At 41.4% G+C, this 26544-nt stretch overlaps 1 protein-coding gene across 1 annotated transcript; it reads left to right on the top strand.

Annotated features, from left to right (window-relative positions):
- LOC120927180 (gastricsin-like) lies at positions 1-25320 on the top strand. The gene is made up of 9 exons (XM_040337678.1): positions 1-108; positions 6835-6976; positions 10045-10162; positions 13372-13502; positions 16134-16333; positions 19808-19915; positions 22545-22689; positions 23697-23795; positions 25024-25320. Exons 1-9 carry the CDS (start codon positions 53-55, stop codon positions 25174-25176), a joined length of 1152 nt encoding a protein of 383 aa, XP_040193612.1. The 5' UTR covers positions 1-52; the 3' UTR covers positions 25177-25320.
- Positions 25321-26544: the final 1224 nt, after the last annotated feature.

Raw genomic sequence — 26544 nt, 5'->3', positions numbered from 1 at the left:
TTTACAAAATCAGCCAGGCTTCTTTGGTAAGAGGTTGTGGAAATTTGCAATCATGAAGATTCTCATCTGTGTGCTGGCATGCCTTCAGCTCTCTCATGGGCTTGTCAGGTAAGTACCACTGCATAAATGGTATGACAGAGTAACTAATGCCTTGTTTCCACTGAACGGAACGGTTCGGGTCAGTAGATTTGTAATGGTTTAGAATGGACCGGTCTATTCTCGTGAGCGTTTCCACTGCAAGTCGGACCGTCAGGGACCATACAGGATTTAGAAAAAATGCCTAGCGCGTCCACCAATCAGTGGATGGTATTGCATCTCCGCCCTAATGGAACCGTTCCATTTTCTATGGCCCCACATCTGAAGCAGGACCCAGAATGGTCCGGTACGGTTCGGTTTTATGGCACACTTTCATAATGGAAACACCCAAAATAGCGTACCGAACCGATCCGCTCAGTGGAAACGAGGCATAAGTGATTTTTGACATACAAGGCAAATCATATTATAATTGACCCATCTGAAAACATCTCAATATTACTTTTACTTTCTAAATTCATATTGCCTTTGTCATATAAACTGTGGTGGAAAATCATGCATTTTTGTTTTGTTACTAACACTTTAGCATGCTATAGTATAAAACTTTTGAAAACATCCATTCCCAAAGCGAACTCAGCATCATACTGTCACATTAATCCAGATACAGATAGAACTTAAAAAAAGAAACATATAACTGTAATTAGTGAACTGCTACATTTCCAAGCCATTTTATTTCCAAGCCAATGGCTCCCACTGCCTTGGAAAAGCCTGTGAGATTGCAAAGTGAGAGGAGAAATCTGCTGTGGCGATATGGATAGGCACAGCGCTGGATCGAGTGAGGGCTTAGGTAACTATAAGGTGGGGGGAGGGATGAGAAGGTGATACTTTCTACCTAAACAGTTTTTTTACCATAAAGCAGGGGTCTCCAAACTGCGGCCCGAGGGCCAGATGTGGCCCTTTGCAAGCCTTTATGTGGCCCTTGGGGCACAATTCCTTCCAATGATCTGAGATTCTTATCCTCCCATTAACACCAACAATGGGGCACTATATCTTCCACGAATACTAATGATGGAATACTATTCCTCCTACTAATCGGGGGAATCCTCCTCCTATTGACCACCAACCCTGAGGCCATATTTATTCTCACTGATTTTGGGCCCGTGACATTTTCTGTCCCTGCTGGCCACAATCGGGCCCTCCTAAAGTCTGAAGGACAATAAAGTGGCCCTTTGATTGAAAAGTTTGAAGACCCCTGCCATAAAGCAAGGAATGATACATTTGACATTGGAAGAAAAGAAAGGGAAATTTTGCATGGGGAGGCCTGTTCTGTTAACAGCTGCCAAAGAATGTATTTCCTCTCATATTTGAGACATTTCAAATGACTTTCTGTTTTGTCTGTGGAGCAAGAAGTGAAGAGAATCTTCCTAGTGGGACACTAATAAAACACATTTTAAAAACCCCCCACTATCCAAACCTAGAAAATAATTTATATATAAGCAATATATATATATATATATATATATATATATATATATAAATACATATATACACTTTAAGATAAGCAGGGGGAAATTAATTGTAAAATTCTTTAAAGGATGAGTGTCAGAAATACAGTTGGCTCTCAGCACCTAAGGTCGGTCATAGACGGTTTGAACCTCAGCCAGTTCAGCAGGAACCAGACGATAGTAGAACCATGTGTGGGCAGGCTGAATGTACCACGTTGATCAATAGATCAACCTGGGTACAACCAGCCTGCCGGATTCAATTGCGATTATCGCTATCAGCTGCTATAGCCGCTAGCAATAATCACTGTCTTATCCAGGCAGGGACAGCTTCCCCCCACCAGGAGCAGACAACTGCTCGGTAGGAGGGATTCCCCTGTCAGCACTGCCTGTGTTGATGGGGAAATCTGTGGTTGAAAGAAATACATTTTCATAGTCTATGGCCTGCTTAACCTCCTTAGCAGTATTCCCGAGCGTGGCTTAGGGTGAATTTTCCGTACCAAAAGCGGTAACCCTGAACCACACTCGGGATTGCATCGCAGGATCCAAGTTACTTACCTTGTCCCCAGGATCCTGCGATGTCTCCCCGCTGTGTGTGCGAGCTGTGTCCTCTGCACGATCTATCACAGTGCCAGGCTCCATTCCCTGTCAGCGGCGTGACGCACGGGGACGGAGCACAGCGCCAAATCCAAAAAGTTAAAAACACACACTACATACAGTACACTGTAATCTTACAGATTGCATTACTGTATCAAATAATTTCACATACCTTTTGTCCCTAGTGCTTTATCTAGTGCCCTGCCTGCAGTTTTATATTATAAATACTGTTCTTTCTGCCTGGAAACTGGAGAATGTCCATAGCAACCAAAAAGTGTCCCTTTACATCAAAAGCAGTTTTAGACCAGCTAGAAAACAGCGTTAATATATTAGAATCACTTGCAGTGATTCGTGGGGAAATCCGTCATCAAACACTGAAAGTAATGACAGCGAAAAATTCTGCAACTGAGCAAATGTCAGTGTTTTTGATTTGATTACATTATTGAATATTTTATTATTATTATTATTATATTATTATTTGTTAGAATTATTTATAGTTATTTATTATATTATAATTTATGATTTCGTGTTTTAAACTTTATCATACCCGGGATGCCTACTAGACTCTTGTTTGGACAGATTTAAGTGAGTTATTACTAAGAATTACAGGCCTACAATATAAAACGCCAAATTTCCATGTAAAATATTGTTTCTGCTTTGAGCATCAAAAATCGTACATAATCATACCGCCAGGGAGGTTAAGAATGTGCTTTTATTTAAAGAATCTGAACATTGTAAAGCAGTCTATAAATGAGTCTTTATTTTACGTTCAACCAGCAGGTTTGTTGAGTGAAAAAAAATGACTCAATGCCTCTATCCACACATTCAAATCCTCCCTGCTGAGCATTTGTATTCTGACTAAAAAGTGTATAGGGTCCCAAGGTGGCAGTGAGCAGCGTTTTAAGATGCAAAAAATCAAAGAATCAATTATACAAAAAAATACAAAATGTATTGATACATAAACAGTATAAAACTACTTATACAATTAGGGCTATAGATAGACCAATGGTCATATTACAAAAAGAATGTTTGCCTCTTCATGTTTCACCACTAACGTGGCTTCTTCTGGAGCTTTTGTAGGACCTTAATTTTAAAACATTACTACCTGTTGAATGGTCACGATACCGGATACTCCCCAAGACCAACCAAAAGGTCCAATGGGGGACATCTGTGCCACAAGAGTGAAAGGAAAACAGTTTTATTTCAAGAAGTTTTGGCAAATCGACCGATCAATATGTAATCTTTCCCCATAAACGGACTTCATCCATTACCAGCATACTTCAAGGTGCTTGTGCTCTCCAAGAATTTCCTTTATTTCACTTTGCCATTGCTGGACTTAGTGTCTGAGAATGACACCATATACCCAGGGAGGATCAAAGAAATGTTAAACCTTTTTGGGAAATGAGTATCGAGCCTCACCAACAGCAGGCTAAGTGGACACAGCCATTTTTGTATTCTGACAGTGGGGAGATCTCCCTGCCATCAGAATACACTGATCAGCACTGATGAGTATAGCCTAGCTTTAAGTGAGAATCAGTAGATTGACTTCTGTATAACCAAAGTGCCCATACATGGATCGAAATTCAACCCGTTCCTGCTGAACTGGCCACAATTTTATCCACGTTTAGTCGGCTTAAAGTGGTTGTAAGGGTTACGTTTTTTTACCTTAATTTAATCTATGCAGCTCCCCCCTCCCCCCACAGCCCCACCTTATACTTACCTGAGCACATTCTCCAATCAGTGCTGTGTTCAAGAGCAGAGACTCTCTTCAATCTATTCGCCATTGGCTTCTCCTGTTGTCGATCAAATCTTGCAAAGAGAGAGCTTTGGGCAGGGCTGAGCCGCATTGCCTGTGTCAACAGACGTAGACAGTGCGGCTTAAGATCGAAAAAAAAGTTTGACTTTACAATCACTTTAAATATTTTCACCATAATCAAGCTATGTGAATCCCACTCACGCCCTTTAAGCAGAACATGGCAACCATGAGGTCTCCTAAGGGCTTGATCACACTATGTGCAGAAAAGTGTTTTTTTTTTTTCTGCACACGTTCTGCATGGACACAGAGAAAACAAAGAATCTATATTACATATATCTGTGTAGAAACAATCCTAATGTGATAACCAGTGTTATGGTGTCAAAGGGACACATAGAAAACAATTGTTTTCTTTGTGTCCCGACAGAGACATACATAATAAATACACACATCTCTGCACATGGTGTAAAGAAGCCAATGCAAGTCAAATCTGCACCTTTTTGTCATCAGTTTTTATACATATATGCTGTGAATAAGGTTTAAAAAAAAACATTACATGTTCAAATTAGTTTCAGCGCCCTCCCAGGATATATGATCCCTTAGTGGTTGCCATTTAACATTACTTAACAATCTTTTAGTACTAACTAGGGTTGTCCCGATACCACTTTTTTGAGACCGAGTACCGATACTTTTTTTCAAGTACTCGCCGATACCGGTTACCGATACTTTTTTTAAATGTCATGTGGCAGTATTTTTTTTTACTTTTTTTACAATTTTTGTTTACATTTTTTTTTTTTTTTTATAGTGATTCTTTTAGTTTTTTTGTGTGTTTTTGGGGGGGGGGGGTGGATTGTCAGTGTGTGTGTTTTTTTTATTATTATTTACATTTTTTTTTATTTTTTATATTTATTGAAATTTTTTATTTTATTTTTTATCAGCCCTGTTGGGGGTCTTTGGAGAGATATCAGGGGTCTTAACAGAACTCTGACATCTCCCCTTTAAGACAGAGAAAGGGACTAAGGACACAGATTCCCCAGTCCCTTTCTCTGAAGCCTCAGCTGAAATGAATGGAGGGAAGCTCCTCTCCATTCATAAACTGAAGCATCGTAAACACAGGTTACGATGCTCAGTTATATGAATGGACAGAGTCAGTGATCACTGACTCTGTTCATTCTGAAAAGGTAGGATCCGGGTTTAGCGGCTCCTACCTCCGCTCTCCATCCTGACAGATTGAGGGGGGAGAAAGGACAGCACGGAACAAGGGAGGGGGGGGAGAGGACAGTACTGAACACGGGGGGGAAGAGCACAGCACGGTACATGGGGGAAAGAGCACAGCACGGAACACAGGGGAAAGAGAACAGCACGGGGGAAAGAGCACAGCACGGAACACGGGGGAAAGAGCACAGCACGGAACACAGGGGAAAGAGAACAGCATGGGGGAAAGAGCACAGCACGGAACACGGGGGAAAGAGCACAGCACGGAACACGGGGGAAAGACAACACAGCACAGGGGAAAGATAGCACGGGGGGAGAAGACTTGCAACTCCCCTGCCTGCCCAGGTATAGGCTGAGGCATCGGAGCATTTCCCAAATGCTTGGTATCGGTCCCGATACCGATACTAGTATCGGTATCGAGACATCCCTAGTACTAACATATAAAAATAACTTTGCATGTTTTCACTAGATAGATATTTATATTTCTGAACAAAAGATAATTCATTATAAGTGAAATAAAATCTTTGCACTGCCTGCTCATTGAATCAAACGGCTTCTGACAATTTGCAGTAGATGGGTGCTCTAACTTCTAGCTGTTGAGAGCTTAAAGTGGAGTTCCACCCATTTAAAAGTAAGCAGCTACAAAAAGTGTAGCTGCTGACTTTTAGTAATCAGACACTCGCCTGCCCCACGGTCCAGCTATGCGGGCGCACTAAGCCCCGCTCCTCTTCCTCTCCTCTCCGTGGTGCCAGAATTCTAGCTTTGGGTGCCCGGCTGTGGCTTCACAGCCACTGGGCATGCACTGCGCATGCACGAGCTGCGCTGCGAGCTGTGATTGGCCGGGCAATCTTCTGGGACCTGTGACGTGTTCCAGAAGATTGCAGGGAGGGAGGCGAGAGATGTGTTCTTCCTTTCCGGCGCCGCGGCACCAGGGGAGGAAGTGGAAGCTGGGTGCCAGTAAAAACAGGTTACTTGCCCCCCCCCAAAAAAAATTACATGCCAAATGTCAGGGGGTCACCAACAGTTAAAGCGGAAGTTCCATTCTAGTGCTTCTAGAGGTAAAGCCAGCATTTGCCCTAAATAGGAAAATTATTGATAGTTACATTCCATCATTGATGGGTTATGGCACAAAATCCCAGCCAGCATAACTGGGCCTACTAGTAGAGTTGCAGCCTCGGGCCTGGTCCCAGGGCTGGAAATCACACAACACATACCTCGTGCCAGGAGGGCCACGAGGCGAAGGACCCCAAAAAATGGCTCCCACTGGGCTGCTCCCGAGGAAAGATACTTAATGACCAATAGCTTGCCCTTGTTCCAACACTGGCCTGTGGGGGTATCGCCACCTACAGGCAACAGTGGGAAAATGCTATCAGGCACAGCCACTGCCAGGACAGAGGCTAATTTAGAACAAATCATACAGTCTGAACCATGTTATCGGCTCAGACACCCACTAAATTTAGCATAGCGCCCAGACACTTACATAAATTATTGTGTTATAATTCTCAAATACTTTAGTAAATCAGCCTTAGCACCCTCTTTCCAGAAATGTGTGTAATTTGTAGTAGAGGAATACCTTATTTTTTTTAATAGCTACTGAAGACCCTGAAAAGAACCTCCACTTCTTATTTTTCTCTGTGAATCAGTCCTCTTTATTATATATATATATACATTTCAGATAAAAAGTATTCTCAAAACCATTCTTCTTATTAAAAATATTTCTGTCCTACTTTTCAGGGTTCCTCTGAATAAGGGGAAGTCCATCCGACAGAATATGAGGGAAGCTGGGACGCTGGACGAGTATTTACAGACTCATAAGATTGACATGTCTGACAAGTACAAGGGATATGCTGTTGCTTCTGAGTCTATGTATTTCGATGTAAGTTTACAAAAAAAAAAAAATCACAGTTATTGTAGAACATATTCCTGAACTATATGGCCAGGGTTGTACTCCAGTTGCAAATATGCAACGGCATCATTTACAGTTTATGTTTTCTTTGTTTTACTTTACCTTTTCAACTACGTAACGGCATCATTTACCAGGAATTTTTGGTGAATTGAATTCACCATCTCACACATACATATTCTTGTTTTTTTATTTCTGCCTGTGTCTCTGTTAAGGAGATTTGCTTTCTATGGTGCATTTTTATAAAATAGTAAATGTGACATTCCCCAAACATTCAATGCAAGTCAATTATTTACAGTAAATGAAAAGAAATGGAATGAGAGGATTCACTTACAGTGAATATTTAGAGAATGTCACATTCACTGCTTTATAACTATACCCCTATGTGACCTTGGGCCAGATTCACAGTGGAGATACGACGGAGTATCTCAGATTAAAAAAATTACGTCACTTCGCGCAAAGCATGGCGGGAGTTACGAAACGGAGCATGCGCAGTAGGTCCGGCGCGGGAGCGCGCCTAATTTAAATTGTACACGCCCATTCGATTTGGACCACCTTGTGCCGGACGTATTAACGATACACCGCCGCAAGTTTCCAGGTAAATGCTTTGTGGATCGGGCACTAAAACTGAAAACTTGCGGCGATGTAACGTAAACGGGTTACGTTACACGGCCGCAATTGTACGAGAATCTGACCCTTAGTGACCACTGTCACAGGACTGACAGTAGAGGAAAATTCAAACTTCTGAGTTGTCAACAGAAAAGGAAAACAAGTGTGATGTTTCAAATAGGGATCCTTGTTCAAGGTGAGAATTGTCTAAGGTGAGAATGGAGAGCTATCTCTCCCATGGTACACAGATGGTACACAGATGGAGAAAAAAGTATAATACCAATAGTAACAGCATCCATTCTTTACTAATCTGATGTAAACACAGCAAGGAGAATTTACTAAGACTGAAGCAGCCAGATTATGGAGCAGCTGCACGTGGCAACCAGTCAGCCTCTATTGTATCTTTCATTTTCAAAGCTTAAAGGGTTTGTAAAGGATTTTTTTTTTATCTTAATAGCTTCCTTTACCTTAATGCAGTGCTGTTTTTATGTCCTCATTGTTTGTCTTTGCTCTCAAGTTGCTGTAATTCTTCTCTGATCTCCACACTTCCTGGATGTCTGTTTCCTGATGACCACAGTGCTGGGAGCTTTCTCTCTGTGGTCACTAATCAAGGAGGTGTGATTACTGTGTGTCTAGTTTCTAGTTTCGTTTTTCAAACCATCACTGCTCTATGGCTCTGTATGCTCTGTAAGGCAGAGAGGCAGGAAACAACATGCAAAAACGAAACTAGAAACTACAGGTACATTATATGATTGATTTTTATCTATTTTTAATCGTTTTTAAAAGGAATCAGTTAACTATTATGGCCCGAAATTCACATACATCGGCGCATATTAATGCCGGCGTAGCGTATCGAAAATACGCTACGCCGACGCAGTGCACAGAGGCAAGCACAGTATTCACAAAGCACTCGCCCCCAAATCTACGCTGGATTTCCTCGGCGTAAGCCAGCATAGGTGGAAGTGGGTGTGAGCCATGCTAATGAGGCATAACCCCATGTAAATGATGGACTGAGCATCATAAAGATACAAATAACGTACGGCGCATGCGCCGTCCCCTGGCTGCATCCCAGTGCGCATGCTCAGAATCACGTCGAAACAACTGCCTAAGATATGTCAAATCACTGCCTACGACGTGAACGTAACCTACGCCTAGCCATATTCACGTACTACGTAAACAACGTAAAATACGACGGCTGTGTTCCCTGGTCCATACCTTTGCATGAGTTTCGCCTCCTATATGGGGAATAACTTTACACCGGACGTACGACTTACGAAAACCGCGTATATTATGCGCCGGGCGCAACTACGTTTGTGAATCGGCGTATCTCCCTCATTTGCATATGTGCATAGAAAATCAATGGGAGCGCCCCTTGTGGCCAGCGTAAATATGCGCCCAAGATACTCCAGCGTAGGAAAGTTACGTCGGTCGGATTGTGGGTACGGCGCACAGATACGACGGCGCATAGTTACACTTACGCGGCGTATCTTGAGATACGTCTGCGTAAGTGTTTTGTGAATCCAAGCCTATGTCTCTATACCCTATAAACAGTAATTTCAGCAAAAAAAGTTTTTTTATTTACAACCCCTTTAAAGCGGGTTGTATGCACTAAAAACAAAACAAACTAAAAAAAAAAAAAAACTTGTAAGCCAAAGTCACAATGAGCTAGTATGCACCAAATACTAACTCATTATGAAATATTTACCTTAGAACGAAGCGGCCGCACTGCTTCCCGGTTCCCGCTGAGAAAGCTGACCTGTTCCCTCTGCGTTTCTTCCGGGTTCGCGGCTCTGGCCATTCACAGGCCACCGGCAGGGTCCGGCAGCATCCACCGGATCTTTAGAGCGCATGCGCCGCTGACGTCAGCGGCTGCATGCAAGGTAAACATCTTCTAAACCGTACAGGTTTAGGAGATATTCATTTTACCTGCAGGTAAGCCTTTTTATAGGTTTACCTGTAGGTAAAAATGTGCAAGCAGGGTATACAGCCGCTTTACCTGAACAAGCTGATGATAGAAACGAATTGGTTACAATGCACAACTGCTCCATATTCTGTCTGCTCCAGTTTTGATAAATTCCCACAATGCACTGTTTTAGTGTGATTTGTGATGGCTATATATCTATATATCTTTTGCATCTACAACAGACATTACTGAACACAGGTCTAACAAGCTGAATTTTTTATTGTTTTCTAACTCCATATATAAATATTTTCAGAATGGAAAATTGCCTATGATAGTTACCTATGGAAGATCCCAAAAGCTTGCTTTTTAAAAGCTTAGGTTAGCTCAACTGTAAATGTTGTTTTGGAAAGTTATTTTAAAAAAAATTCAGTAGAAACTCAGCAATGCAATGGATAATGTGCACAGGTATTGTTCAGATTACATGAATGTTTGCAACTGATTTTGTGTACCATATATCTATGATTGGCAGACTTATTACTATGGACCAATAAGTATTGGAACACCTCCTCAAAGTTTCCTGGTTCTTTTTGACACTGGATCCTCCAACCTTTGGGTTCCTTCAACCTATTGCCAGAGCACAGCCTGCAGTGAGTATTACAATTCTCTAGTCATTTATTATTTATTTTAAAGCGCTGGACTAGACCATAGTTGTAGATTTACTAGTCTACCATTTGAAGGCAGAACTGCGGGGGAACTGCTATATACAATGTTGAAGTATGTATAATATGTCTACCAAAAGCTTTTCAATTTTGTTTGGCTAGTCTTGTGATCTAGGCCAGGAGTCTCCAAACTATGGGCCTCCAGTTGTTCAGAAACTACAATTCCCATCATGCCTAGTCATGTCTGTGAATGTCAGAGCTTTACAATGCCTCATGGGAAGTGTAGTTCCGCTTTACAATGCCTCATGGGAAGTGTAGTTCCGCTTTACAATGCCTCATGGGAAGTGTAGTTCCTCTTTACAATGCCTCATGGGAAGTTTAGTTCCGCAACAGCTGGAGGGCCATAGTTTGGAGATCCCTGATCTAGGCAATTCTGTGGCCAGGTCCTATACCAACCTGCAGACTGCATTGTAGTTATCCAATCCGACATACACTAGGAACCAGTCTAGTGTATGCAGCAAAGCTGATGGTACCGTACAAAGTAACAGAGCCCAGATTGGCTTAGAATGCAAGTCCTCATTCTCTTAGTATAGCGCATTTCATTCCGGGAATTATAGGTGGTAGAGGTTGGTATCAAAGCAGCTCCAAGTACTAGTTAATAGCTATACCTGCTAAAACAAATCCATTTAATGCTTTAAAAGTAATCATAGACGATCACTTTGTAAAGTAACCATTTTAATTTCAACTGAATTGAAAGGCAAATTATGTTTGTATAAATATAAAATAAACATTGTAAATACCCTTTTCCCCTTTTATTATAAGTGATCACATTTCCCCTTCGGTTCCTCTGTTCTCCGCTGCATAAGAGCTGGGGGGGAGGAGAAGCAACAGTACACTGAGCTTACCAGTGAGAGACTGTGCAGGGGGCGTGTCAGGACAAGTCTGATTATTGGAGGAGAGCAGCCTGAGTTCCCAGCACAGCTAGAGAACTGATCACGGTAAGCTCTCCTGCTTAGTGTGGTCAGTTGTTAATAGGAAAGCAGAGGGACTGACAGGAACACCAGGGATTTCCAACAAAGGAAGCAGTACAAAGAGAACAGGATACTTTTTCATACAAGTAGTACATGGTACAGCAGTCACATATTAGGAATATGAAATGCTGGGGTTACAACCACTTTAACCACTTCCAGACCTGCGCACGACGATGTACGTCCTATTTTTAAAGATTGATATCTCGGTAACGGCAGCAGCTGCTGCCACAACCGAGGTATCGATCTTTAGTGTGCGCGGTCCGGTACACGATAACAGCGGTCTCCGCGGCGGATTCGCCGCGAGATCGCCGTTATCGATGGCGGGAGAGGGCCCCCCCCTCCCGCCGCTTTCCCGCACTCTCCGCCGCTTACCGGAGCCGTCGGTAGCGGCGGAGGCGATCGGGACCGTTCGGCTGGTGACTGGGGACGAGACTGAAGGAAAAATCTCCTTTGCCCGTCCCCATAGCTCTGCTGGGCGGAAGTGACGTCAAAACGTCAGTCCCGCCCAGCCTCTTAAAGAAACATTTTTTTTTTTTCTTGCATTTTAGTCTAATTGAGATGTGAGGTCTTTTTGACCCCAGATCTCATATTTAAGAGGACCTGTCATGCTTTTTTCTATTATAAGGGATGTTTACATTCCTTATAATAGGAATAAAAGTGATCCAATTTTTTTTTTCAGTGTAAAAAGTATTAAAATAAATAAAAATAAATAAGAAAACAAAATTTTTTTTTTAAAAGCGCCCCGTCGCGACGAGCTTGCGCGCAGAAGCGAACGCATACGCGAGTAGCGCCCGCATATGAAAACGGTGTTCAAATCACACAAGTGAGGTATCGCCGCGATCGTTAGAGCGAGAGCAATAATTCTAGCCCTAGAGCTACTCTGTAGCTCAAAAAATGCAACCTATAGAATTTTTTAAACGTCGCCTATCAAGATTTTTAAGGGTAAAAGTTTGACGCCATGCCACGAGCAGGCGCAATTTTTAAGCGTGACATGTTGGGTATCATTTTACTCGGCGTAACATTATCTTTCACAATATGTAAAAAAATTGGGCCAAATTTATTGTTGTCTTATTTTTTAAATCAAAAAAGTGAATTTTTTCCAAAAAAAGTGCGCTTGTAAGACCGCTGCGCAAATACGGTGTGACAAAAAGTATTGCAATGACCACTATTTTATTCTCTAGGGTGTTAGAAAAAAAATATATAATGTTTGGGGGTTTTAAGTAATTTTCTAGCAGAAAAAACTGTTTTAGTCTTACAAACACCAAATCTGAAAAACACCTAAGGTCTGGAAGTGGTTAATGAATATGTATAGGTACAATATTTTTAGATATTCTGTATATACAGTATCTCACAAAAGTGGGTACACCCCCTTTTTTTACTGAGCTAAAATACAGCCCATTAATTGTAATGTAATCAAATGTCGTGCATTCTTCAGTAGAATATTTTGTTTGAAAAATCAGCTTTTTTGGTGATTTATTTAATCCTCCTGCGTGCAAATGCATATACGCAAAAACGTTTATAAACACTGTGGGAGATAGGCTCGTGGGGATCACCTTTTCTGAATCAAAGTCCGTAAACAGGCACTTTTTTAAAAGTCTGGCGGGTGCAATGTTTTATTTACAAGAGGTTTACAGGTAAAAAATAAACAAAAACAGTAAAAAAAATCCTTGCCCTCCGGCGCTAAACTAAACAAATGGTCTCCTCTATATACAGTGCGGGGCTGGTCCCTGTCACCCACAAAACATACGATAAAACAAACTTTTTTCTTTTTAACCCACACCAATAGAGCTCCTCACTCACTTTCCCTCCTGAGTCTCCAAAACCAGAGCACTCCTGTGCTCTCTTCCTTGGACTCAGGTAACCAGAACATCAGGACCGAAACCCAGCCTGCCACAGAGGCTGGAAGAACCTGGGCCAGATTCTGGTTCATTCCCTTAGAATAGAGCGAATGCGAGGTGAAATGTACCTATAATCGTGTATCTCACCTCGCATACCATCACAATACGCGCAAATGCATACAAAAAATGTAGATGTTCAAACAGGGGTATCATGTGCAAGAGGCCTTACAGGTGAAAAGCATGCATGCATTTAAGAAATATTATATAATATTATATAAATGAATGAATGGAACTAGTTTATGATTATGATAATTGGTAACTTTTCCAGCAAACCATCATACATTTAACCCAAGCCAGTCCTCCACTTACTCTTCTAATGGACAGCGATTCAACATGGGATATGGTGGTGGGAATGTTGCCAGCAGTGTTACTGGAGTGTTTGGTTATGATACCGTCTATGTAAGTAACATATCTATCTATCTATCTATCTATCTATCTATCTATCTATCTATCTATCTATCTATCTATCTATCTATCTATCTATCTATCTATCTATCTATCTCTCTATCTATCTATCTATCTATCTATCTATCTATCTATCTATCTATCTATCTATCTATCTATCTATCTATCTATCTCTCTATCTATCTATCCATCCATATCACAATATAGAGTGGATGCCTTGTGGCACAGAATCTCAGAACTGCCTTGCATTCAGTGTACCAAGCCTTGGGGGAATCTAGGATGGAAAAGGACCTGGGGTCCTAGTAGATGATAGGTTTAGCAATAGCATGCAATGCCAAGCTGCTGCTAACAAAGCAAACAGAATATTGGCATGCATTAAAAAGGGGATTAACTCCAGAGATAAAACGATAATTCTCCCGCTCTACAAGACTCTGGTCCGGCCGCACCTGGAGTATGCCATCCAGTTCTGGGCACCAGTCCTCAGAAAGGATGTGCTGGAAATGGAAAGAGTCCAAAGAAGGGCAACAAAGCTAATAAAGGGTTGGGAGGATATTAGTTATGAAGAAAGGTTGCGAGCACTGAACTTATTCTCTCTGGAGAAGAGACGATTGAGAGGGGATATGATTTCAATTTACAAATACCATACTGGTGACCCCACAATAGGGATAAAACTTTTTTGTGGAAGGGAGTTTAATAAGACACATGGCCACTCACTACAATTAGAAGAAAAGATGTTTAACCTTAAACTGTGTAGAGGGTTCTTATGTAAGAGCGACAAGGATGTAGAATTCCCTTCCACAGGTGGTGGTTTCAGCTGGGGGGCATCGATATTTTCAAAAAAATATTAGTTAAACACCTGAACGATCGCAACATACAGGGATATACAATGTAATACTGACCTATAATCACACACATAGGTTGGACTTGATGGACTTGTGTATTTTTTAACCTCACCTACTATGTAACTATGTCAAAAACAAGAGCAAAGAGTCCGTAAAGAGACAGAGGTCAGGGCTGATATTTAGGCTGAGTCAAAGGCAGGAGGTCAAGGAAGGTAGTAGACAGGCAGTCTGAGAACAATAACTAAAATGCATACTAAGTTTTTCCAGAAGAATTAATTTCATAAAACAGGAGCCTTTCAATGAAATACATTTCTATGTTACCTCCGTATTCACTTGTTTATGTGTAAAAAAAATTAAATAAACAAATTGCATCGCTATTACAGTGAAACAGCTGGTACATTAGTTCTGTGCGAATGAGGCAACATCGATCATTCTCCTTTTATTTCTTCTACAGGTCAAATGGTATTCATGCATAAAGTATAGCAGCTTGGAAAAATACTGCATTATAGCCACTAGATGGAGCTAAGGATCATAGGAAATGTATACTGATCCTCAGCTCCTACTAGTGGCTATAATGTTTTATTTTCCTAAAGCTCTCTATTTTTTTTATAAATGCATAACATTTGGTCTGTAGAGGAAATTAAGGCAAGCATTTGATTTTGCCCTGTTGGCACAGCACACAAGTATCGGCAGATTCCCTGGATGAATAGCTATGCACCCCTAAAATAAATTGTATGTGCAACCACCAAACCAAGCACTACAAATAAAACTAAAACTAAATATTCAGTAGTGGCAGTAATGACTAAATAAATATCATGACAATGTTGTTGTTTTAAGTCACACAGTGGGAGGTTTGTACGGTGAAATGGGAGGACAATGAGCATTGACTAATAAAAAGTGTGTAAAGGTGTCGCCTCGGTCTTTTACGCGGCGGATATGCAAATGAGGAGAACCGCCGATTCAGAAACGAACGCCCGCCCGTCGCTTTTCTTTTACGTCGTTTGCGTTCGGCTTTTTCCGGCGGATAGTTACCCCTGCTATATGAGGGGTAGCTAATGTTAAGTATGGACGTCGTTCCCACGCCGAGTTTCAAATTTTTACGTTGTTTGCGTAAGTCGGTCTGGAATACGGATGGCCGCAATTGACGTTGCCGCCGAAAACAAAGATGTCCTAGTGACGTCATTTGGAGTATGCGCACTGGGAAATTTCGCCGGCGGCGCATGCGCAGTTAAATCGGCGCGGGAACGCGCCTGATTTAAATTGTACACTCCCCCTAGCCGCGGAATTTGAATTCCGCCGGGGGAGTTACGATCCGCCGGTGCAAGTTTCGAGGTAAGTGCTTTGTGAATACTGCACTAGCCTTGCAAAATTGCACCAGCGGATCGTAAATCACATAGATTACGCGGATCTAAAGATCCGCAAATCTATGTGAATCTAGCCCACAAGTGTTTGTTTACAGCCACAGCCAGCAACTTGTACAAATCTGCTTCATTTGAACACGCACTAACAATATTGGCTCTGCCAAAGTGTGGCATATCCATTCATCCGTGGCTTCACTCCCACAGCATCCTGTAACTAGCTAGTAGCTTTAGGTTGATTGGAGTGCACAACCACCGTCACCCTAGGTATGCTACTGGCAGTAAGGGCCCCATCCTGGTTTGATATAGTTATGTCCTATACACACCCGGAAGTTCCTCTAGCCATTAGGTTCCTACCTGCTGTACAAGCAATATTTACTGAGTGGGAATTTACAAATTATTTTATGGCATTGCATTTTCATTAGATTCAAGGACTTACCATCACAAATCAAGAATTTGGACTGACCATTACAGAACCCAGTGGTAATTTCTACTATTCTCCATTTGATGGTATATTGGGATTGGCCTATCCTGGTCTGTCTGTGGGTGGTGCCACCACTGTGATGCAAGGAATACTACAGGAGAATCTCTTGAATCAGCCTATGTTCAGTGTCTATCTTGGCAGGTATGATGAACGTGCATGTCTTAGATAAATAAATGAAATTTGGTTTGAATGTGAGTATTATTAGCCAGATTCAGAGAGACTTACGACGGCGTATCAGTAGATACGCCGTCGTAAGTCAGAATGCGCGCTGTCGTATCTTTGCACGCATTCTTAAACTGAGATACGTCTCACTGTTGCCAAGATATGACCGACGTAAGTCTCCTACGCCCTCGTATCTTGGCTGCATATTTACGCTGGCCGCTAGGGGCGTGAACGTGGATTTACGCGTCGAATAAACAAGATACACAGATTCACGAACGTACCCATGCCTGTCGCAGTAAGATACGCCGTTTACGTAAGGCGTTTTTCAGGCGTAAAGATAAACCACCAAAAAGATGGCGCAGCCCATGCAAGGTATGGACGACGGAACAGCCGTCGTATTTTACGTAGTTTGCGTAAGCGTATGTGAATGGGGCTGGGCGTAGGTTACGTTCACGTCAAAAGCATTGAGTATTTGCGACGTTATTCTGAGCATGCGCGCGCATGCGCTGTACCAACGGCTCTCATTTACATGGGGTCACGGTTCATTTAAATGTAGCCCGCCCACTACATGCCTACTTTGAATTAGGCGGGGTTTACGCCGGGCCATTTGCGCTAGGCCGATGTAACTTAGGGAGCAAGTGCTTTGTGAATACTGGCCTTGCCTCACTATGTTACATCAGCGTAGTGCAAATGGGATGCGCTAGGCCGAACTAAAATTAGCCGAACTAACTAGCTAAATGTTTTTAAGTGCCAAGTGACAACTGGCGAAAGCTCATATGGTAATTCGGTTTATTTCTTCCAAATATATTTTTTAAGAGCTGTGGTAGGTGCATTAACCGTTTTTTGAGGATTTGCCTTCAATAATGCATGTTTATTTTGTTTTATGATACACCTCTAAAATGAAAATAAATAAGACAGCAAATCCACCAAAGACATGAAGTTAAGAATAAAAGGTTCTACAGATATCTTGACTAGAGGTCACCATAGATACTTGTGGTGCAACTTGTTGTGCACCAGTAACACCTGTTACTGGTATCTGCCAGACAATGAGCAGCTCTGAGTAGAAGCTTTCCCAATGTGCCACAGGTTTGCATCATGGCGCTTTAGGGCAGCATAAGCAGAAGTAATGGACACTCTTTGAACTGGATCAGTGGACTTTTGAGGCTTAAAAACTCAGTACATGTGGTCCCCGGGTTACAAACAAGATAGGGACTATAGGTTTGTTCTTAAGTTGAATTTGTTTGTAAGTTGGAACAGGTACATTTTTTAAGTGTAGTGCCAGCCCAAAAAAAATGAAGCTTTTTGGATAGCATAAGGAAGGGTTAACAGTACACCCCTGTAACATTTGTTTTGCTGTCTGTGCCCCTGTGCAGAAGATTTCACCTCACTTTCTGTCGATATGACAATTGAATTTTGAACATTTTGGGCTGTTGTGAAAACAAGGATTGGTGATTAAAGCAGTTGTATACCCGCAAACGAAAAAAAAAAGTCAAAGGCAAAATGAGCTAGTAAGCACTGCATACTAGCTCATTATGAAATACTTACCATAGAATGAAGTGCCGGCATCACATCCCGGTCACCATTTTCCCCTCTGCGTTTATTCCGGGTTCGTGGCTTTAGCGCTGTGAGTGGCTGGAGCCGCGATGAAGACACTCCCACTCATGCATTTTGGCAAGTTCCGGTGACTTGTCGGTCTGGTTCCCCTATCGAGATGGTTCCTGTAAGGACTGCGCAGGCGTAATCCTTGCCGACGGAAATCTCCGAACCTCGGCCAGCATCCAGGCTCATTCCTTAACATCCCCGTAGATTGGAGGATGTTAAAAAAAGAGCCAGGAGGCCGAGCGAAGCGAGGACGTGAGGCAGACTGGCCACTTACCTCAAATTCCACGTGGCGCTGGAGGTTCGGTGATTTCCGTCGGCAAGGATTGTGCCTGCGCAGTCCTTACAGGAACTATCTTGATAGCCGGAACCATATCCTCAGATCACCGGCATGATACGCTAGACCTTTGCCGGATTTTCACTGTCATCAACAGCTGCCTGCAGGGCGAATGGCTCCTGAACTGTATAGATTTAGAAGATATTATTATTATTCAAAAATGCTTATAAACACAGGTAAGACTTATTATAGCATTTTCCTGTAGGTAAAAATGTAAACAAGGGGTATACAACCGCTTTAAGATTCAGTAGAATTACATTTTTCCCGTGATACTTCTTACTGGAGTGAATTTCCCTTCCATTTCCTCTCACTTCTTGTTGTTTCCCTCCGTTTGTAAGTCAGATGTTTGTAACCCGGGGACCGCCTGTAATGGTGCATATGTTATATTTTGATCACTAGTAGCAATTCTGTTTTATTTTTTATTTTTTATATAATCTTCATTTGAGAATTTAATCAGCAGTAGTTCAAGAGGAACTCCAGTCTCTTGTGCAAAAATAAAAAATCAGCAGCTACAAAAACTGCCTCAGAAGACTGCAATGGGGGGGGGGGGCGGGGCATAGAACGTCCGCTTCCAACTGCCAAGGGATAATTTGGGTACCTGCTCCCCCTATCCCCAAAGGTGCCATTACTAAAATAGGAGTGGAGGAGGATGGCTTAAAGCGGAACTTCCCCTTTTGGGTGGAGTTTTTTTTTAAAGAAAAACTGTAATCAGACATTGGATAAAGTACAGTTGACAGCAACAATTGAAATGTATAGTGTAAATATTGATGCAAAGCAATCACAATTCTGTTAAATTTTTTATTATTTGCTTTCTTAGACTTTTCTTACTAGCACCAGATGAAACAATGTACAGTAAAACATTTACAGTAAAATCTTGGTTTGAGACAAGCATGTCTCCGGAATGAATTATTTTAGTCCCCATGAGCTTGTCTAAACCATTAAAAAAATAGAGCTCTCATTATGCAATGATTTTTTCTCCTTTGCTGTTGTTCAGTTTAGTGCAGTAAGGTAGGGATTAACACACAGGGAATTCCTGAGGCTTTCAGAAAAAGGTTTTACTAATTTGTTACATTTAACTAAACAAAAAATTTGTATTTCTCCTCTCCCCTCTCTATTTATTTATGTGTCCACGTTTGTAATAATGTGTAACAAAACACGTCTTTTAAATGTAATTAATTAAATAACTTCATAATCTTTTGGACTACAAAGTACATTTTAGTATCACAATAAAAGTGACAAATTATTTTTCTTTTTAATCTTTGCTTTTGTGAAATTTGTAAAAAAAAGAATATTTGAAAATAATGCCACCAAAAGATATACATAGTTTGTCCACACAAAAAAAACACAGACCATATGTTTCACTTCAGTATTGTAACCAATGACACAGTTATTTATGAATACACTATCTGTAAAAATAGTATGTAAAAATCTTGTTAACATAATGGTTGTTATATTTTGTTGTATTGTTCCTAATGTTATATTATACCACACCATTCTTAAATGTCTTTCTTTTGCAGCCAATCTGGTGAGGTTATTTTTGGAGGTGTGGATTCCAACCTTTACACTGGCCAGATCAGCTGGGCTCCATTGTCTAATGATCTATACTGGCAGGTTTCTCTTCAAGAGTGAGTTTTCTTTTTAATGTATGCTGTCTGCCTATGAGAGACCTCTGCTTTTTACCTGCTTTAGCGCCTGTGTTGATGGCAGTGGCGACTGGTGCTAAATTTTCAGCCAGCCAGCCAACCAACCACATAACCCCCCTGGCACTTGCTCGATTGATTAATCATTGCCCCCCCCCCCCCATTGCTCGATTGCTTCCCCCCCCCCCTTTGTCTCCTCCTGAGTCCCAGCAGTCGCTTCTCCTCCTGACCAATCAGGAGTTAGGACTCGCGGCCAATCGGGTCTTAGGACTCCTGGCCAATAGGGTCTCAGGACCCACTTCCTGAATGGTCGGGAAGAGAATCAGGAAGATATTAGCAAATATTAATTTGCTAATGTCACACAACTGGATGGGCTCCAGGTACAGTGCTCTGTGCCCCGAGCCCACCCTCTTTGAAGCCAATCATGTGCTTAAAAAAAAAAGAAAAACATTGGAATCCATGCATCCGGCGCCCTGTATGTAGATTAGGGAGCGGGCGCATGGATAAGGAGGGTGGCGCGCCTGCATGAGCGGCCGCCACTTGTTGATGGGCGTTTGTTAATTTTAAGCAGGTTTTGCATTCCCATGCAAATCTATATTAATGCAGAAACATCTCAGGCTAGGTAAAATGCAGGTCAGAATTAGATTAACTGCAAGTTGAATACAACTGTTGGTGAAATCTGAATGATCTCAGAAGTGTCCTAAAGTGGTAGTAAAGACTTTTTTTGTTACTTGTACCTACAGGTAAGCCTAAAATAAGGATTACCTGTAGGTACAGTGAATATCTTCAAACTGGCACTGTTTAGGATATATTTACACTGCACGCAGCTGGTGACATCACCAGTGCATGTACTCTGAAGCAACGGCACACTTGTGCCGTCCCTTCCGAACTCCGTGCCGCGACCGTGACTCCCGCAAGCATGCATGGGAGTGACATCATCACAGATTGGCCAATCAGATGGCCGCAACACATGAAACCCGGAAGGAAGACTGGGTGAAGATGGAAGCTACTACTGATTTAAACTGATGCTAAACTAAAAAAAACTACATAAGCCCAAAGCCCATCGACACAGGATCTTAGTTATCTAGCTCTGCATGGAGATGTTGAGCAAAAGTCGTTCTGCTAAGGCACAGCAATTGAGCTTTACAGTGTTTTAGAAACTAACTGTGGCACATTTACCAAGCTTATTAAGCAGTTACCACAATAATATTATAATTCAGGAAAAATGTAGGTATGAGAAAGGTATGACAGTAGGTGGTATGTGCAGAAGAGAAGTAGGGAGGGTATGATTGTAAACAGTATGTGCAGGAGAGTATTGTGAAGTACAGTATTTGACTGCAGTGTGAATGTGCAGAAAAAGAGTGTATTGGGTTTGAAGGGGAAATATGTGCAAGGAAGTAATGGGTGGGTATGACAACCAGCAGTATAGTTAATCTTTAGATTTACAAATGAGTGGTAGCATGAGAGCTAAGGTTTTTTTTTACAGAGGAAGAATAAAGGTAATGGGTTAACAGTTGTTCTAAGATGTTCATTCACATACACTTCAGACTGGTTACCAGTGGGTTAATGCACACACTCTACTGATTGGTCACCAGTGGGTTAATCCACATATTTTGCTGGTGTAAAACTTTCTACAGAGTTCTGTGTATTGGAGGCGAATTTCAGTTTTGGTATGTGTGTGCTGGGGGAAAGATACAGGAAAAAGAGCAATGTGTCCTAATACCCTAATGCCGCGTACACACCATCACTTTATGTGATGAAAAAAAATGACGTTTTTAAAAACGTCACTTTAATTGACTGTGTGTGGGGGAAAATGTCGTTTTATGTCTTGTAAAAAACGACCAAAAAAAATTGAAGCATGCTTCAATTTTATGTGTCGTTTTTCAAAAGTGCACTTTTTACTTCACAGAAATTGACCGTGTGTAGCAAAAAACGTTGTTTTCTAAGACGTTTTTTCATCCACGCATGCCCAGAAGCTACTTATGAAGCAAGCTTCAATGGTAAAACGTGGTGGAACGTAACCTCACTTTGCAAGAACATTGTGAGAAAACGATGGTGTGTAGGCAACTTCGTCTTTGAAAATTGAAGTTTCAAAAACGTCATTTTTTACTTCACAGAAAGTGTCGTTTTTTTTCATCACATAAAGTGATGGTGTGTATGCGGCATAACACACACACCCACGTCTATGCAGAGAACATGAGCAGCATTTGGTATACAATTTGGTGTGGTGGGACTGTTTGACTGCAGACAGAGGAGTCTCTGGAGGAGAAACTGGAGATTGTGTGCAAGGAAGGGATAGAGGGAAAAGACAATTGTATGTGCTGGAGGGGGAATCTAAAAAGAGAACGACAAAAGTGTGTGCTGGAGGTGGGATCTTACAGGAGAACGATCAATATGGGTGCTGGAGATGGCATCTTAAAGGGGAATACCAATTTGTGAGCTGGAGGTGTGATGTCACTGGGAAAGAGCCATGTAGCTTGTGACAATATGAAACTCAGACTTGGGCATTATTCTCTATAGGAAAATGAAATTGAGCTGTTAAACTAAACCATGACTTAAGCAATATTATAGTAAAGATGATTTGTTTTTAGTGACATAATGTTTATTTGTACAGATTCTCCATTAACGGACAAGCTACTGGCTGGTGTAGCAATGGCTGCGAGGCCATTGTTGATACTGGAACCACCCAGCTGAATATCCCTGCTCCATACATGAACCAACTGCTTCCATACCTTGGCATCCAGTCACAAAATGGAGGAGTAAGAATACATTTAATAAGAAATATAAAATAGGCAATTCATATTTTTAGTCTTACAAATATTTTTTGCTGTTGTCCTAATCCTTAGTTTAATAAAAAGCATTGGTAGGAAGAAAATATTTTTGTGTCCCTATTTACAGAAATAAAGGGCCAGATTCTCATACATTCGCGCTGCTCCTGGGCAGCGTAATATATGAGATCTACGTTACACCGCCGCAGGTCTACAGGTTTACATCCTGATTCTCAGAACACTTACCTGTAAACTTGCGGCGGTGTAGCGTTAGATTGCTCGTCGCAAGCCCGCCCAATTCAAATGGGGAGGGCACCATTTAAATTAGGCGCGCTCCCGCGCCGAGCGTACTGCGCATGCTCCGTCGGGTAAATTACCCGACGTGCATTGCGCTAAATGACGTCGCCCCGTCGTCATTTGCCTAGATGTATACATAAATGGCGTCCAGCGCCATTCACGGACGTCTTACGCAAACAACGTAATTTTTTTTGAATTCGGACGCGGGAACGACGGCCATCGTTAACATTGGTTGCGCCTGCTAATTAGCAGGGGCAACCTTACGCGTCGGGTACGCTACGCAAACGATGTTAATTCGCTGCGTCGACCTCGCGTATGTTCGGGAATCGCCGTACTTACCTAATTTGCATAGACGACGGGGAAAAGCGACGATGCGACACCTAGCGGCGGGAAAAAAAATTACTTTTAAGATCTGACAGCGTAACAGCCTTACGCTTGTCAGATCTAATGGGTACCTATGCGCAACTGATTCTGAGAATCAGTTGCATAGATACCCGGGGCCAGATGAGGTGTTACGACGGCGCTAATGGTGTTGCGCCGTCGTAACGCCTTTGAGAATCTGGCCCTAAGTTTATATGCTATAAAATGAATTGTACTTCTGCGAAATCAGTTGGATTGGCTTAGCGTTTAATACTATTTAATTGTATTTGCATTCTTTCTTAACTTGGCCTTACATTGTGCCTGTTTTTCTTTTTTTTAAGTATGCTGTGAACTGCAACAACCTTCAGAGTATGCCTACTCTTAGCTTCACCATCAATGGTGTTTCTTTCCCATTGTCTCCTTCAGCTTATATTCTTCAGGTACGTATTATATTTTTGCCAGAACATTTGTGCATGCAGAACAAGACCTCACTAATTAAATGGAAAATGAAGACAAAAAAATTATATTTATGCCGTTACACCTTGATGAGGTCCCTGACATAGTTCTTGGCATTATATGTTGGGATTTATTAGGCCTCTTCTGATACGTGAAAAATGTACCATATTTATGTTTGTGATCCGGAAACAGAGGTTGTAAAAGATATACTTCAACCAATCTTTGCCACAAAAGTATGATTTCCTCTATTCCTTCATACAATCAAACTACCTAAAGAGTTTACTGCAGCTTTTCTGCTGTGAACATCTGCAACACAGACCTATATATTTCACAAAATTAATAAGAAAAACAAAAAAGTTGCTTTTTTAGCACACATTTTAAAATACTAAAACTATATTGTACAATACATGATCACAATGTACTTCATATTTTTTTGTGAAGTTAAAAGACTACAGTGTTTTGAGCAAATAGATACAAAGTTTGTTAAGCCTAAAATGTGTGTGAAATGCCAAAGCGACAAAACAAGTTATGTTTTAAGTCTTCCATTGGCAACACTTTAAATACCTATACAGCTCATCAGTTTTGATATAACCATAAATACTGCCCCCAGAATTATACCTCTCCCTCTGATGTGCATCCTGGGTTTACCTGTTTATGTGTATGGTGGTGGGTACCATCAATTGTTTTCATTTTTTTTGTATTTTATCCAACTTTATTTTTTAATTATATATATATATATATATATATGCGCATTTCAATCGGCGCGGGGACGCGCTTCATTTAAATGAATCACGCTCCCTACCTGCCCAATTTGAAATACGCGCCGAGAAATACACTACGCCGCTGTAACTTACGGCGCGAAATCTTCCTGGATTCGAAATTCCGCCAGGTAAGATACGGCGGCGTAGCGTATCTCTGATATGCTGCGCCAGGGCAATTCTTTGTGAATCTGGCCCTAGATGTTTAAAGGTTACCCAAGTAAAGCTTGAAGTTAACTATTTTATAAATAAATCCTTGGGGGTTTATGCCAGGGAGGTTAACATAATTAGCAAAACTTTCATGACATTGCATGTATGCATACGATCAGGGTATTCCAGTGTGTAGGCACCACATTCTGACTTTTTAACAGCTATCTCTGCATTGTTTTTTCATATTGCTGAGGTCTGGTAATGTTTATAACAAATAACTGCATTCTTCTTTTAATCTTTCTAGGAGAACGGATATTGCTATGCCAACTTCCTTAGCATCAGCTTGCCAGCTTCAAATGGAGATCCACTCTGGATTCTGGGAGATGTTTTCCTGAGGGAATATTATTCAGTTTATGACTTTGGGAACAACCAAATTGGCTTTGCTGCCGTGGCATAGATTGTATAGATAGATAGATAGTTTTGTTTTGAAACAACAAATTACATCATAATACCTTGAAAGATGCAGAACAACCTGTCAGATCATGCTACTTTACATGTATTTTCTATGCTGTTTCTGACAATAAACTGGCTATACAATTAATTGTGTTTTTTTCTTTCTGTTTCCTGTTACCATTGATAGAAACACTGGATGGCCTCTCATCCATTATGAAGAGAAGTTTTTGCTTATCATCTATAAGTTATATTGGCACCACATCCCCTTGATTGAAAACAATTTAGGAAAAGTAGGGATATTGGGATTTTTAAGGTGCACAATCACAACAGCATTTCAATGAAAAAAAATGTATTTATAAAAGTAAAAAATTACAGAATATAGAAAATCCATCCAATTATACAATACATTTTCAAGAATGTGCAAGCTGAAAATTTCTCTCTACATGTTTCGCCACGATTACTAGCTTCCTCGGGAGAATTAATTTATCAGGCACTGTATACTAGAAATAGAAAGAAATCTCTTTAGAACAACACAATAAATTACAAGACAATACAAGAATACGCAAATTATAAACAAAATACAAATTTGATATTTATCCAGAGTTGGCTAATACCATGATGACAGAATATGAGCAACGATTACCTGTATGTCATGATGGACTAGTCAAAATATAAGCTGTAGTTGAGGCCAGCAGGTCAACAATGGATCATCTGGTGTAACAATAGAGGGTGGTATGGATGGAAACACTTTAAATACTGGTTGGTGGTCCGCCTAGACTCTGGGGATGGAGATGGAAAGAAAACTTAATAACAAACCACTTAACACACATATCGCCAATTTTCGGGCATACGTGGAGCTAAGAGTCTACCTGTAATCGGGTTTATACTGTTGATTGAATTTGAGGTATATAGATACCCACAAATCCAGAAGGAATTGCTGATATCTCACACTTCAAAAGGTCAACCGAAGACCCTTGAAACCTAAGAGATAATTATTCAGTCACTAATCCAGTGGAGAAATATTGTAGACATCCCAATAGGTGAATAAGTTTGCTACATGAAGCAGCAGCTCCACAATACACTCCTTCCCCCTCTCGTCCTGGCCCCACACTAAAATCCTCTACCAGTGAGTTTTAAATACCTCCCTCCTCTTCCCTATTGGGCGCCTGATATAGCGCCAAGCAGTGAGAGGTGCGGACGCTTCAATTGCGTCCATCTGCGTGGCCTGGTCGCACCGGAAGTGACAAAAATCACGTCATGGAGAAACCAGAAATGACGCTCACCGAAAATGATGCGTAAGTAGCATTGCTGTCATTCCTTCCAGGCTCTGCTAGGCTGCAATACCAAGATTTTGGAGATCTCCTGACACCCC

The sequence above is a fragment of the Rana temporaria genome, chromosome 2, assembly GCF_905171775.1.
Source record: "Rana temporaria chromosome 2, aRanTem1.1, whole genome shotgun sequence".
Lineage (NCBI taxonomy): Eukaryota > Metazoa > Chordata > Amphibia > Anura > Ranidae > Rana > Rana temporaria.
This window is presented reverse-complemented; position numbering and strand designations above follow the sequence as displayed.

Coding starts and splice junctions, on each gene's coding strand:
- LOC120927180 (XM_040337678.1), top strand. CDS start 53: ATGAAGATTCTCATCTGTGTGCTGGCATGCCTTCAGCTCTCTCATGGG. Junction 13,503..16,133: donor TTGGTTATGATACCGTCTAT/GTAAGTAACATA, acceptor CATTTTCATTAG/ATTCAAGGACTTACCATCAC. Junction 22,690..23,696: donor TCCAGTCACAAAATGGAGGA/GTAAGAATACAT, acceptor CTTTTTTTTAAG/TATGCTGTGAACTGCAACAA.